Raw genomic sequence first — 16,161 nt, 5'->3', positions numbered from 1 at the left:
GGTAAGCTATTTGTGACTTTGTAGCAGACATTACTTTGTAACAGTTGCTGGTTTCTGCTAAATATGTTTGCAGCTCAAATGGAAGCCTCAACAATTTAAGAGATTGTTATTGAACACTTGTAAAACATGTAAATGGTTGTGATAATAAAACTGAGGAATCTGTTTCCTTAAACCAGTTTCTCATGCATTTATTTATTTCAACACTGCATGTTTACAAGTAAATCCTAGTATTTAAAATTGGCAATTAATCGTGATTAATCACAGCCCATGACTGTGATTACCTCGATTAAAATTTTTAATCGATTGACAGCACTAATTATATATACACATACATACATATTTTATATATTATATATATATTATATATATATATATATATATATATATATATATATATATATATATACACACACACATTTTATTACTTTTTCACAGCTATATATATATATATATATATATATATATATATATATATATATATATATATATATATATATATATATATATATATATATATATATATATATACATACACACACACACACACACATTTATTTGGTTTAGTTTACATTATATATAAGTATTATATATTTATAAATACAATATTTATGCATTATTTTTTATGGATGCACAAAAAGCACTGAATTAAACTACAGTCCTAAATTATTAATAAAAACTCCTTCACTGCACCTTGTGGTTTCTGTTACTCACTGCCTTTAGACATGTTGTTTTACTTGTGTTTACTTCTGATCAGTGTTTTAATTAGACATTACAGATCTTACTTGTGCTCCCACTGTGTATATCTGTGTCTACACCACGCGTGAGGAGCAACACGGCCTCGTTACTAACACATCAATTCCGTTATAATAAACTACAGAAGTTACACTGTAAGCGCGCAAATACAGCACATAATAACAATAAACTTAAATTAAACTAAACCTTTTAAGCAACTTGCACTAGTTTCCCCTACCCCTTACACACAGTGGAGCATGTTGGATATAAACATAAGTTTAATCGATAATGAGATTCGTTGACAATGATTTTCATAATCGATTATTATCAATTTTATTGATTAGTTGCAGATCTAAAACCACTGCTAACCCAGAACATCATTCTCATCTGAATTTTGCCAAAACGTATCTGGATGATCCTCAAACACTTTTGGGAGAATGTTCTGTGGACCGAGTAGTCGAAAGTGGAACTTTTTGGAAGACAGGGGTCCCATTACATCTGGAGTAAACCAAACACAGAATTCCACAAAAAGAACATCACACCTACAGTCAAGCATGGTGGTGGTAGTGTGATGGTGTGGGGATGCTTTGCTGCTTCAGGGCTTGGGCAAAATTGAGGGAAACATTAATTCTGCTCTTTACCAGAAAATCCTAAAGGCGAATGTCCGGTCATCAGTCCGTAAGTTGAAACACAAACGCAACTGGATTATGCAGTAAGACAATGATCCAAAGCATAGGAGTACTCCCTAGTCCTAGAAGTAAGTGCAAGACTGATCTACAGTTATCAGAAGTGTTTGGTTGCAATTATTGCTGCTAAAAGGTGAGAAACATTTTAAGTTTAAGGGGGTAATTACTTTTTCACCTGGGTGATAGGTGTTGGATAATTTTTTTTGCTTCCAATAAAAAAAACAAACAAACAAACAAACAAAAAAAAATCAATAAAACCTATTGTGTGTTCACTGAAGTTGCCTTTGTTTTATGTTGTATTTTGTTTGAAGATCTAAAACTACTTAGTATGAGATATACACAAAAACAGAAGAAATCAAATACTTTTCCACAGGACTAATATATTATATATATATATATACACCTACCCATTCATGCAGTTATCTAATCAGCCAATCATGTGGCAGCAGTGTCATACATAAAAATCATGCATATACGGCCAGCAGCTTTGGGTAACGTTCACATCAACCAGCAGAATGTGGAAAAAATTTGATTTTGACCATGACATAATTATTGGTGCCAGACAGGCTGGTTTCAGTATTTCTATAACTGCTGATCTCTAGGGATTTTCACACATAGCAGTCTCTAGAGTTTACTCAGAATGGTGCAATAAAGACAAAACATCCAGTGAGCTGCATTTCTGAGGACGGAAACACCTTGTTGAGGAGAGAGGTCAACAGAGAATGCCCAGATTCATTTGAGCTGACAAAGACTACAGTAACTCAGATAACCACTCTGTGAATTGAGGTGAGCAGAAAAGCATCTCAGAATGCACAACACTTTCTAACTTAAGGTGGATGGGTTACAACAGCAGAAGACCACATCAGGTTCCACTTCTGTCAGCCAAGAACAGAAAGCTGAGGCTGCAGTGGGCACAGGCTCACCGAAACTGCACTGTGACTGGAAGCGTTTTTCCAAGACTGGAAAAACGTAGCCTGGTCTGATGAATCTCGATTTCTGCTGTCAGACTTTGGCACCAACAGCATGAATCCATGGACCCAACCTGCCTTGTGTCAACAGTTCAGGCTGGTGGAGGTGGTGTAATTGTCTGGGGAAAGTTTTTCTTGGCACACTTGAAGTTAAGCAATCATTGCTTGAATGCCACAGCTTATGTGTTGTTGATGACCATGTACATCCCTTCATGGCCACAATATACAATTTACACATTCATATCCAGCTTGATATATGAGGCCCATTGTCTGATATCCTGGCAGAAGAATTGCATTTTACCTGCATAGTAGCCTGAAGTGCTCTAGTCTGTTTGACAGCCTCCTCGTAGCGAGGAGGGTCTTTGTTCTTGGGGCTGTGATGATTGCTGAATGGAGATGGTGGAAGGTTGTAGGTGGGCTGGCAGGGGGAGGTTGGCTAATGTGGAAAAGAAAAGAAATAAGATGTAATAAGAAAGGGTGTATTTCATTTTCCACTGCTATTCATCTCAGACTAAGAGATTTTACATAAATTCAGTTATACAGACAGAGGCAGGTAATCTTAGAAAAAAAATCTGCAAAAATCACAGAGAATAGTTTGTGTGTGTTTGGTGGGAAATACAGGCTTACATTAGTTGTGAATCCATTTGGAGGACTGCATCTAGGTGAGCAGGACTGAGCCACTTTGGATCTTTGCTGCTCCTGCCCCAGCTGGATGCCTGAGCCCGAGGTGCTGCACACGGACATTATCTGTGGACAAACACACTGCTAGTGAGGACTATTAGGACCTAGTTTGTGTGCGTGTGTGCGTGTGTGTGCGCGCGCGCGCGTGTGTGTGTGTGTGTGTGTGTGTGTGTGTGTGTGTGTGTCTGGCATGCACACAGAGCTCAAGTGTCAGCATGTTTCATTATATTCATCACTTGGCACCTGCTCCAGCTCCCATGCCTGACTGCAGCCGGCACTTTGACGCTATTAACAGAGGAATTTATCAGCTGACCAGAGCAGCTATTGCTTTGGCAATAAGGGAGATAAGTGGGAGAACACAATCTGGGCGCAGGAAAAGAGCATTCCAAGCCAAGTCACTGAGAAATTGAAGTGGGCGTGTCATTACAAGAACACACTAAAGTGGATTTATGAAGCGAAGTGGAACGGAATGCAATAATAGGTCAGTAAAAAATGACAACAGGTTGTTTTATTGAAGTGCTGGTTTAAAGATAAAGTAGAAAAAGTAAACTGATTCCAGGAAATAAAATGTCAGTGAGGATCATGGCAACAAGTAAAGAAACCAATCCAATGTAAATGTTCACAGTAATGGCTAAGATTCTTGGTGCTTACTTGAGGTGCAGCCTTTGTCGGATTTGTGTGCTGCTGAAATGCTTCACTCTCTGTTTGAGCCCTTGTGTTTTGGAGAACCGGCTGCATCTGCACAGAAAAGGGCAAATTAGGATGGAGGATGATAGAGCAGTTAAGTAATAATTAAGCAAGCATGAAGAGGGACCTGTGGAAGATGGATGGCGGTGGGAAGGATATGTTGCTGTGGTTGAGTGCTGAGGATGGACTGGGAAGCGTGCACTCCTTGTGAAGCAATACAGAACTGCTGCACCTGTCCCTGGGACTCGTCCTGTACCATAGTGGAGCTACAGCTGGAGGAGGAATCATGTTCCTCTTTTATCCTGATAAGAGTTTCAAGCTCACCCTGCTGCTGTGTCACTCCCTGTTGATTCCTCTTTTCCACCTCTAGCTGCATCTTGAGCTCCTCCACCAGACGCTGCTCCTGCTCCAGCTTCCGAATCAGGTCCTCTATTTGGCGCTCCTTCTCATACAGGCTCTGGTCTTTATCAGGTACTGCTGCCTCCCCTGATGTATCCTCTGTCTTCATGATGGATGGAGATGTTTCAGCCAACACTTTGCTGTCGCTACTCTCCTCCATACTCCCAGTGGAAACCTCTGAGTGCACAGGAGACACTGGGGGAGTCATGCTTATGCTTTCTGTCTTTTGATTGGCCAGTGGAACAACGATGCCATTGGTCTCAGTCTGTTGAGTGCTGGTGACCTTGTAGCTCTCCTGGTAGGGCTTGAGCCTCTCTATGAGGTCTGTTTTAGTGCCAGATACAGGGAGACCACGTAGTTTCAGCTCGACTTTAAGTTCAGCCACCTGTGAGAACACCAGGCATATAATTAAAGATATGGTTCAACCAAAATGAGACATGCCAATACTGTTTCTGATCATAACTGGTGTAAAACACAGGATTGGTATCAAATTTGAATTATTTTCCAGTCTAATCTACTGATGGCTTTTTAATATGGATGAATATATACACCGGGTAGGTAGTAGGGATGAAGATGAAGAGACTAATTGGGTAAACCATCTCTGCCAAGCAAACAAACACCTGCTACTTTAGGATTGATAGATCCAAGCAAATTAGCTCTTTCTAAAGAATGAAGCTACTTAATCAAAAAGTGACAGCACAAGAACGGGAGCAAAGTAGAAAAATATAGGATGAAACTACAAGCTGCCAGATATACCAAAGAATGTTACCAAAAGGCAGGTGACCTTAACTGCAGTGTTTTGCAGTTCTTTTTAAGCATTCATCTTGATATCCATCAATAACTGTTTGTCTTTCTGTGTTAACAGCCATTATTTCTGGTTGCCAGCCAATATCATCTCCCACTCACAACATGCACGCGCACCATCAGCTACCACACACGACATGCGCACCGTCAACCAATCATGTGGCAGCAGCACAATGCAAAACAAAATCATGCAGATTCAGGTCAAGAGCTTCACTTATTGTTCACATCAAACATCAGAATGAAAAAGTGTGATCTCGTTGACTTTAACAATAACATGTTTATTTTTTCCGGGGGCCAGTGTGAGTATTTCAGAAACTGCTGATCATCTGGGATTTCCACACACACGCAACAGTCTCTAGAGTTTACACAGAATGGTGCGAAATACAAAAAACATTGAGTGAGTGACAGTTCTGTGGATGGAAACAGATCACACTTTTTCCCCATTCTGATGTTTTATGTGAACTGAGGCTCTTGACCTGCATCTGCATGATTTTATGCATTGTGCTGCTGCCACATGATTGGCTGATCAGATAACTGCATAAATGTGCAGATGCACAGGTGTTCCTAATAAAGTAGACGGTGAGTGAAAATTATAAGCTAGTAGCTAAAAAGAATGTAAAAAATTACTTTATTAATCAGTAATGGAGATTTCATATGAAAGATTCTATTTCAAAACTTGATTGAGGTTTCTGTTTCCAGTTTTCATTTTCCTTTAAGCAGTTTATACTCCTGAATAGTGGGTTGCTTTGTTTAGCTCTTATGTATCACTTTCAAAAATACCACTGGTAAGCAAGCACCTCTGTACGTCATGCAGAAGGCTTTCTACCATGCCAGAAAATGTTCTATTTTATTATGACAAACCTTCATTTCATCTAGGTTAGAAGGCAGTGGGCCATGCTTGCAGTTGTTCGTGCTGTTGGTGCCGAGTCCAGGGGTAGCACTGGGCAGGGACACTACAAGTGGAGCTTGGCTGTTTCCCATGGCCACGTTAGGACAGCTGCTTGGAACCTTAGGCAAAGGCCTGTCATACACACAGGAGAAAAAACGTGTGAATGCCAGGAGGTTGATTTAAATGGAACTTCCTGTGTCCTCATCATTCACAATCAACAAGCTATGTTTCGTGCAATAACAGCAGAAGTTCGTCTGGCATAAACATGGGTCAGGGAGAAAAAGAATGTGAGGAAGTGTACTCAGACACGTTCTCTAAAGCCAGATTAATAGGTGAAGATATGCTATTCAGAGTTCTTCAGAACTAGCTGTGTTTCAGCCTGTGTAGCGAAACTCTCCTTAATCTCAGTGCTGTAGGAATTGAATGGCTATTTGAGATGAACTGAAAGATTAGAGCTCCAATCATCTAATGGAAATGTTAACATTATTAATAAGGCATAAAAGCTATGAGCACTTGGCATTGTGCAAAAGAGGTAAAGTTAAATGATACACTTTCTTCCACTGTTAGCAATTCAGCTCCTACTCTCACTTAACTTTCCACGTCGAACAGGGTGACCAGGTCAGTGGTCTTCAGTCACATGACAGCAGACTTGCTTTTGTGTGACAATGCTGGACAGCCAGATAACAAATGAGTGATGGTCCAGTTCTGACTCATATGCACCACTTTCATCTGGCCAACATAATGCCATGGAATGCCAGCATCAAATGTTTTAATTGGTATTATTTAATTTGCAGCATATTTTGATTATATACCGTAAATAAGATGCATGCAGTAAACATGAGACGCTTACTAAAATGAATGCAAAACTACATTACATTTAGTTACATTTTAAACCTTTAAAATCGGGAAGAAAAAAAAAATCCTTCGAATTTATGAGAGGAAGGTTTCATATTTCATATGTATTGTGATGTATTTTCGTAAACAAGAACAAAAGCTTATAATGGCTCTTTTTCCCTCCACAATCTGTCTTACAGTCTCTGCTACTTTATTGGGTTTAATTTCTTGTTTTTTTTTGTTGTTCTTGTATTCTCATCTTTCAGTTTCAGACACTTTGACTCCACAGACACTTACAGTACTGCACATTTGGTTAATTTATTTTTTCTGCCAAAAAGCATTTTCTGTGCTGAACAGATATAATCACTTTAGTGAAGCATTACACTATTCTCCTTTAAGACACATTGCTGTAAGGCATCTGTAAGGTAAGGATGCTGTAAGTACACACCTGAATGATGCAGGTGCAGGTAGAATGGCCTGGTAGTTGTAGTACTGTTGTTGCTGGCTAAGGATCTGCAGGTGTAGAAACTGCTGCTGCTGCTGAAGCAATCGGGCATAGGCCGAGTCCATGGGGGCCTCACTGGGCTCCTGTTTTTGGTCTGGTGGGATATACAGGTGGTATTTGAGTTTCTTTATCCTTGGCTTGGGTTCTTTGCTCTTCTTGCTGCGAGTTTTTTCACTGGGAAGCTTGGGTTGGCTTTGCTGAAACAGTGGAAAAGAAGATAAAGGTTTGCATTAATGAAGCTCACACCTGGAACTATATACAGTCCCCTCCCAAAGTATTGGAACAAGGCTAATTCTTTTGTTTTTGCTATACACTGAAGACAGATATAACATGGATCAGAAGATGCATCTGAATTTCAGCTTTCATTTCTGGATATTTACATCTAGATTTGTTTAACAACTTTGAACATGGCACCTTTTGTTTGAAGTGATCAGAAATATTGAAATATGAGACTGATCGATATTCCTTATTACCCAGACATGCCCTGTTAAATTGAGTGTTTAAACAATGAATAGCTCTGAATGTCTACCCTTGGCTTGAGCCCGGAGTGTCACCTGTGAAGACTGCATTTGTTGTTAAAAAGGATACACCTAGATGAAGACCAGAGAGAGGTCATGTCATGGCTTGGGTTTGGGCATGGCTGTTTCTGGAACAGGTTCACTAATCTTTATTGATGATGGAACTCATGATGGTAGCAGCAGAATGAATTCAGAAATCTACAGAAACAATCTGTCCTCCAATTTATAGCGAAATGCATTCAATATAATCAAGAAGAACTCCATCATGCAGCAAGACAAGGACCCAAAACACTGCCATCTCAACAAAGAACTTAATCAGGAGGAAAAGTGGAAGGTTTTAGATTGGCCAAGTAAATCACCAGACCTTAATTAAACTGTGCAGCATTTCACCTCCTGAAGAAGAGCCTGAAGGGATAACCCCCGAAACAAACAACTAAAAGAGGCTCCTGTAAAAGCTTCATAAAAGAAGAAAGCAAGAGTTTGGTGATGTCAGTGGGTCACTGGCTTGATGTAGTTATTGCATGCAACCAAATATTGTTAAAAAGTGTTATACTTTAATTTACTTCAGGACTATCTGTTCTAATACTTTTGCCTATCTAAAATTGGATGGTCTGCCACCAACGGGGCCATGTTCTAAGCTGTTTAAAACATCTAGGTGTAAATATCAGGAAATAAAAACTGAAATTCTGATCTATCGACTCATTCATCTTCTGATCGCAAATCCAAATGTCTTCAGTATATAGCAAAAACAAAAGAATTGGCTTTGATGTTCCAATACTTATATGAACGATTATCTGACAGTGCAAACACAGAGCTGCAGGACACAGTTGAGAAATTTGCGCGAAACCATTTCACGACATTTCATGATTGCTTATGAATTGATATTGGGTTGTAAGTCAACATCTGTCTAGAATGACAGGATGGGGAAACAGGATGCCTGGAGGAGGACATGACCCTTATTGTTTCACAACGCTCAGCTACAGGATATACATGAAAATGAGTCTGGCATCTGAGGGAGAGAGCTGAAAGCCAGTGAGCTGAAAAAAAAAATAATTTCAGGTTTGCTTATACAAGCACAGATGCTCGGATCCAAGCACCCTCCCTAAACGGGAGGGACAACTCTTGAGACAAATATGTGGAACATGCTTTGAGGGTGCAGATTATGAATAATGCACAATATATTGCCCTGCTTTTAGTCTGTGGGATTGTACTTTCATCAGGTCTTTAGTGCAGAATAAGAGTCAGTGTTTCCTTTGACGACAGTGTTTCAATTGAAGACAAGACAGCTGCTGCTTTTGCTGTTAGTTCATTTAATAAAGTTTTTCAGCCTTTGTTTTGGCATAAGATACCTAAATGGTAAATGATGCACTTATATAGCACTTTTATCTAAAGCACTTTACACTGTGTCTTATTCACCCATTCGCACACACTCACGGTAGCAGAGCTACCATGCAAGGCACTAATTTACCATTGGGAGCAACTTGGTGTCTTGCCCAAGGACGCTTTGACATGTGGAGTCATGTGGGCCGGGAATCAAACCGCCAACCTTATGATTAGTGGACAACCCTCTCTACTACCTGAGCCACAGCCGTACCTGTGACAGGCACACAATCTCACGGTCAAGTTATTTTTATTATGACTGAAAGTTTATTGTCACAGATCCACTGCTTCCTCCTCAGTATGCTTTATATAATGTGCTTTTAAAGAGAGCTTTATAAGCAGCAGGCCAGACCAAATGAATCAAATCACCAAGGTAAAGCTCATGTGTATGACTCTAAAGAGGGGCAAGAAAGGCTTCTTCATTCCTTCATTCCATATATGTGTGTGTATATATATATATATATATATATATATACACACATACAAAAAAAAATTATTGATCTCTAAAGTACCCCATAAAAGAAAATCACGTTTTGGTTTCTTGAAAAACGTCCCATTTCCCAGCAAAGCAAATTTGTCTGGTCTGATTCTCTGTGCTGTGTGCTTTGTTCCAGCTCTCTCATTTCTCTCATAAATAAACATATTCTTTAATATGATTTAGGGTTGTACATAACTGTTTTCTTTACCAACACAATTCAGCAATCTGTCACAGCTGACAGCCAGACCTCACTGAGTCACTGCCCATTTGATTGAGGACAGAAAAACACTTGCAGGAAATGAGATCACCATAGCGTTTTGCTCACCTTCACAAGAGTAAGACCTGATTTGATGGGGGAAGCGGTGGTGACTGGCTGAGCAGGAGTTATGTGCTGAGTGTTTGTCTGATCCTCTGCTGATGTCTGACTGAGTAACTCTGAGCTCTGGGTTGTAGGTGGACAGGGCTGAGATAAAGACAGAGACAAACCACACGACTTCAAACAAAAGGGAGGAGAAACTACAAAATTCCATTTACAAAGAAATGCAGAGAACACAGACTGGATGGGAGCCAGAAACAGATTAGACATGCATCCAATAGTTATAGTGCAATAATAGATAGGTTCAAACAGCAGGATGTAACTTTCCAAAGTAGCATTATGGCAAGTTGGTGGACAATTCCATATCAGCACTCTTATCCTGAGTTTCCAATGTGGTCTTTGTGAAACACTTGTATAATCTCCTTTGTTGAAAACAACAAAGTGAGCAATCTATCCTGGAGCATTAATAATGACTTTCACCTGTAGGTTGGAGCCAGCAGTCAGAGTAGCAGAAGAGATCTCAGGCAGTCTGGCCTCTCTGGGTGATGGGACAGAGCACTGAGATTCCTGACTGGTCGGATCCTCTGGGGACACAGCTTCATTGCTGTCCTCATCAAAGTTATACACATCCAGGGTCTTTTGGTAGTTCACCTCACTTTCTGTGCCAAAGGACAACATTACATTATATATCCATTTTCTGTACCACTTATCCTATACAGGGTTCCATAGAGCCTATCCCAGGGATATCTGAGCACATGGAACAGGGTGCCAATCCATCGCGCCAATCCATCGCAGGGCACAATCGCATACACACATTCACACACTATGTACAATTTGGAAATGCCAATAAGCCTACAGCACATGTCTTAAACCCCCGAAACACAGGGAGAACATGCAAACTCCGTGCATGTAGGGCGGTGGGGGGAATCGAACCCCCAACTCTATAGGTGCTAGGCAACTGTGCTAACCACTAAGGCACCCTATATATTCAGTGATCATAGACCTCATAAAGAATCACGCAATTGTATTATAATACTGCTTACCAATGATGGCCTCCTTCACACTGGACTCTACAGGCAGGATGTTCTTCTCTACCAACTCCATTGGGCCAGGCCTCTGGGCAATCCTCTCATTGAGGTCATCAGTCAAACGAGCCCTTTTGAGCTTCATCTGCGTAGCCTGCAACGAGGGCTCTGCTTGGGTCTCTGAAACACAATATTTAATCTGATCAATATAAAGCAGACCGTAGCTATGCAACATGATAAACTATGTTCTTTCTTTATCACAGAACAGAGAGAATCACAGACCCTTGATAATAGTGTGGTTACCTTGGAGGATGTGCATGCGGACCAGCTCTGCACGCTCAGGTCTACTACTGATCTTGTGCTTCAGGAAATTTTCAGTCTGGCCATAGTGAGGTAGGAGAAAAATTAAAATGCTAAGGTCAAGCTTCTAAGCCCACTCTCTTGCCTTCATCTGATTGTACATGAACAAACCAAATTTACATCATTGACATTCACTCTCTCAATGCTGTATTGCTATTTTACTCCTATATCATTTATGGCCTGTCTGTGACTCACCCTGGCTCTCTCAAGGCTTCGTATCTGTTCATGAAAGGCAGCAGGAGTCTTCAGTGCTAAAAAGAGAAATACATCAAATATCATTCTAGAAATAGGCCAAATGCTTATCTATGCTAGACACTCCAAAGTGGTTGTTTTCCTTGCTTGTTGTTGGTTCTGAGGGCAATTGTGTCAAAATCTTAACATTTTCACTATATATACCAATCTCCCATGGGGACCTGACAGATCGATCTCATCTGCAGTAATGAAACGAGTCAGCATTCTGCCAGACAGAGGAAGATGAAAGTTGTCTAGATAAATGTTTACTCCCATATGATTGGTTAACTGATTTTTCACCATGCGTTTGCCTGTGGGGTGAAGAGGAAGTGACTGTTTTATCCATTCATCACAAGAGAGCTGAGGCTTTGATTTAGCAAGACAAACTTTACTCATCCTCTGTTTAGTGGCTCTGTATTACTCATTCTAACCCTGCACTGCCTCACAAAAACCCATTTCTGCAACCTCAATGGTAGCTCAACTGTAATAGTCTGTATTGTTCCTTCTGATCTGACTATACACAGGAGGTCTGGTGTAGAAGCCTGAGATTGCTACTCTGAAGGAGAGAGTCCACTTACAAGACTGGTGCTCTGAGAGCTGGTCTAGCTCATACAGTCACACAGACACCAGTCAAGCCACTGTTTCCTCTCTGCTTTTTTTTTTTTAATCAGTACAGATCCACAGTCTAGGGTTGTAACCGAATACGAATACATTAGTTCACGAAACATAACTGAATGCAAATACCAAAAATGGACCTTATTCATCAATATTTTAGTAAAGGTGTGTGTAAATATTTGTGTAATCCAAACTGAACTAATATTTTCTGACAGATTTACAATAGTTTTGGTTTTATTTGTACTCGCATGTGTATGTGGATCACCTGTAAAATGCAAAGTGCGTTCTAGACAGAGCTCATTCGCATGCAGTGATGCCCACAAAAATCCATAAAAGGTCAAGGTTGCAGACTTAAACACTGCCTTACTGAACTGCAAAATAAAACTTTTTTTTCCCCCAAAAAGAGACATTTTGATTTAGATTTCTTTGTTTTTTTTTTGCAACTATGCACAGTGCAACTTCTTCTCAGAATTGAGGTTTCCAGAAAGATTTTTACTAGAGATGCACCGACGTATCATCTGATAAAGGCTATTTTCCCCGCTATCAGCCGATAGTTTGGAAACAGCCGATGATCAGGGCCGATTATATCCTGTCAATCAAAAGAGGGCGGGAAAACACATCGATTTTGTTAAGATGATGTCTCTTGTGTGGAATGATGCAGTTTGTAAGCACTGTAATCTCTGCAAAGATTAAAATGAAGAGTTGTAAAATGGTATACATTTCTATATATTTCACAGGAAAATATTTGTAGCAGTAGTATATTTTAGAGTAGTATATTGCATATGTAGCTAATGTTAATGAGTTAATATCATCAAAAAAAAAAGGTTTATATTAGACCTATATATTACCAGTTTGATATTCAATGTTGAAGTAGAAATGCTTTTGTTTGTGGAGAGTGAATGTGAGACTACCAGGAGGTTTTTAAGAATTCAGTCGATGTTGATATGAATTAATAACATTCAATAAGTTAAGAACTCTTACTTTAATCTTCAGAATTTAGTTCGTATTAATGTTACAGTAATGTGTTTTCTGTTTATGAGACCAGTTACTGTGAAACAACTTCTTGAAATGGAGAGAATAAAGTTTATATTTGCATTTCCTTCAGAACTGTGGAATTAATTTTTATTAATTTAAAAGAAGGCATAAAAGGCAATACTATCGGTATCGGCTGATATTACTCTGAATAATCGGTTATCGGTATCGGCTGAGAAATTTAGTATCGGTGCATCTCTAGTTTTTACAATATATTTTAACAATATTAACTTATATGGTCACTCATATGATCCTTCGAATCGGTTATTAAAAGAAAATCCTCCTGGAAATTCTTATTTGTATTATAATGAAGTGTCGCTTAAAGGACTTTATTTTTGACTAGCAGAAGCACTGATTCCCGGCTTTAGCTTGTAGGAGATTCTCATGGCGTGTCCTGCTACATTTTCTGATCTTTTTGGGATATATCAGACCCTAAAACTAAATCAGTCCATACAGGATTTCACCTAGTTTTTCGTGATTGTTGAGCCAAAAATGCTTGATTTTGTTGTGGTGTTTTTCAAAATTTGTGACACATCTTGCAGAGGTTTTTTTGTGCTTTTTTTGAGGAAAACTACTTGAATTGGCAAAATTGCAACCACACAAAATTGTTTTGAATGCTCTTTCACAGTGATGTTTGTTGGTAAATGAGACCTTTTAACTGTACTCATGTTTGACGCATTTTGAATTAAAGAGCTTTGGCTGAATGTGCGTTGTGATGACGTGACATGGCCCAAATCTTTACAGAAAATCTGCAGTAATTTTGAAAAATTGCTATCTCCTTTCAAATCAAGTTTGCTTGATTTTGCGTTAATTTCTGCGATCACTAAATCCTACATGGACTGCAAAATTCAATCTGATTAAATATTATTAGATGGCTATTTTTGTCATCTGTAAACAGCAGTTCCTGGATTTGGACATTGCTGCTTTAAAATAAAGTTAGGTTGCATACTCAGTCACATTACAGAAAAGATAGAAAGCTTGCCAGAAAGTTGCACAGGGCATCTGGTTCATGAGCTGAAATAAGTTATGTTCTACAAATTGCTTCCTGTACTGACCACTTTGTTCCATTCTTGTAAAAAAACAACAACTAGCCAAGCATCTATCTGCTTTGGGAAGCATCGGGAATGAACTCAGATGCAATGCTACTTCATTTAAAGTAGGTGTATTTGAGCTTAACAAAAGTTATAGTTCCAGTCATGGAGGCTATTCTGAAACATCTAGCAGGGTTTTAGGTGCCTGTACATATGGTGGATCTTAATGATGTGTAGAGCACTTTTCGGTGTAGCGTCATCAATTCTGCTGATGAACTGATAACTCCTCTGGTTAGTGGTGATAAGTAGTCAAGATAATACAAGATATATTCAGTTAACATATTTGATGCTTTGCTCTAGCTAGTGTTCATGCTATTCATTTTGTAAGAGATGATTAATGACTTATTTAGATTTTCTGTTTTGAGAAAAGGCAGAGTGCATACTCACGCGGCATAATGCCCTGGTCCACAAGCTGTTCCCGAGTGCGCCTCTGCTGGAGTCTGAGCTGCAGAACTGCGGAGGAATACACGCCATATACTTCAATTACAGTTATACAGGACTCATTTTTACCCAAACAAGTCAAAATCAACTGCGAACTTGGTGTAACCAGAAACTAGCAGATCATTCATCACTTTAATACACTTAATCCAAAGCACATAACCTACAGCCACATGTACTGACTTATCTGTTTTAGCCCTGCTTTTCTTTTTTTGATATTGCTGTAAAATAAAAGAACCTGTCAGAAAACAGGATTGAGAACCTAACCTCATAATCTGTGCATAATGGTACTGAGACAATGAGATCATCATGGGAGCGAGACTTTTTGTAAAAAATATTAGTGAAAAAACAAATAGTAATAAGCAAAAACATGAACGTCTGATTCACATTGCCTAAACAGTTTCCTTAGCAAGTGCTGGGCCATAAAAACATAAAATGCTTAGTCACGCAGTGGACAGGTAGGAGTGGATCCATCCAAGATGGATCAAAACAAAAAGCCTAGGCACAGTAGCAAAACACAGAGCATCATATAAAAGCCCGTAATTCCTAGACAGTGTGCACTGTTGTTTTTCTACAGAGGGGGCACTCTATTTAAATAAACACACGAGGGTGGATGTGTTACTTTGGCATGATAGCATTGCTCTTCTGCAAAAATATTTGAAGAGGAAGGTGCTGCTGGATGATGTGGTGGTGGACGTGTGATGTTCTTACACCCGTTTTCATGGCCATGCTGTCATGCTGATTAAGGAACGTCTGATTTGGCTGTCCAAGAGGAGACAAACACAACATGGCCTGCTAAGTTCCCAAGAGAGCATCTAATATGTCTGAGCAGGGCTCTGACTCACTTTGGCAAAAATAAACCTAAGCAGTGTGAGAACATGGCCTGGGAAAAATGATAGATCTGAGGGCGGTGCAGAGTCCCACTCCCTACAGACATTAAAGGGAAGGGAGTTGCAAGTAGGGCTACTTGGCCTGGATCTCAGCATCCTCTATTTCTTAAACCAAATGTTTAGAACACTCCGAAAGTCCATGTTTTCCACAATGTCCTTATACCAGGTCGTCAGGTTGGAAAAAGTAATCTGACTAAAGTGGCCTGACTAATCACAGCACATGCTCCAGTAACTGGGGCAGTTTCTGTAGCAAATGAAATGCCTTGCAGGACTGCTGGGCAATATCACAGCTTTATCTGAACATGGATGTGGGAGGATAAGTCCCCCATCTTGGGTCATGCTCATGTTTGTACTGATATTCTGTTACATGACCCTTGCCTGGACCATTTACAACTGCTCTCCAACTCTGCAATAAACAAAAGGTATTCCATCCCGTCTGTTCAGGGCCCAATCACTTTATCCAATCTTAGAGGCTGAGGCACTGGATGCTGTAGTGCACAAACCTAAATACAAATGGCTTGTTATGGATATTGAGCTGATTTTGCCCACGGTAGATGTTCAGAACCCTAGACTGTATTAACATTAACGCTATAAACCTAATA

At 39.6% G+C, this 16,161-nt stretch overlaps 1 protein-coding gene across 5 annotated transcripts in view; it reads right to left on the bottom strand.

The window, feature by feature from the left end:
* The window catches only part of mrtfbb (myocardin related transcription factor Bb), a 42,602-nt gene that overhangs the window by 5,922 nt on the left and 20,519 nt on the right, over nucleotides 1-16,161 (bottom strand). For 4 of the 5 annotated variants that reach the window (XM_017454622.3, XM_017454623.3, XM_017454624.3 and 1 more), the window contains 12 exons: nucleotides 14,619-14,684; nucleotides 11,458-11,513; nucleotides 11,206-11,281; nucleotides 10,921-11,082; nucleotides 10,358-10,536; nucleotides 9,887-10,024; nucleotides 7,129-7,382; nucleotides 5,819-5,978; nucleotides 3,882-4,538; nucleotides 3,719-3,805; nucleotides 3,014-3,133; nucleotides 2,688-2,822 (listed from right to left, as the gene is read on the bottom strand). In XM_017454622.3, coding sequence (XP_017310111.1) covers nucleotides 2,688-2,822; nucleotides 3,014-3,133; nucleotides 3,719-3,805; nucleotides 3,882-4,538; nucleotides 5,819-5,978; nucleotides 7,129-7,382; nucleotides 9,887-10,024; nucleotides 10,358-10,536; nucleotides 10,921-11,082; nucleotides 11,206-11,281; nucleotides 11,458-11,513; nucleotides 14,619-14,684 — 2,090 coding nt within the window. The remainder of the gene's footprint in view (nucleotides 1-2,687; nucleotides 2,823-3,013; nucleotides 3,134-3,718; nucleotides 3,806-3,881; nucleotides 4,539-5,818; nucleotides 5,979-7,128; nucleotides 7,383-9,886; nucleotides 10,025-10,357; nucleotides 10,537-10,920; nucleotides 11,083-11,205; nucleotides 11,282-11,457; nucleotides 11,514-14,618; nucleotides 14,685-16,161) is intronic. The other variant, XM_053675205.1, reaches the window with a different exon arrangement.

The sequence above is a fragment of the Ictalurus punctatus genome, chromosome 24, assembly GCF_001660625.3.
Source record: "Ictalurus punctatus breed USDA103 chromosome 24, Coco_2.0, whole genome shotgun sequence".
Classification (NCBI taxonomy): domain Eukaryota; kingdom Metazoa; phylum Chordata; class Actinopteri; order Siluriformes; family Ictaluridae; genus Ictalurus; species Ictalurus punctatus.
The sequence above is the reverse complement of the archived record's forward strand: the minus strand, read 5'-3'. Positions and strand labels throughout refer to the sequence as shown.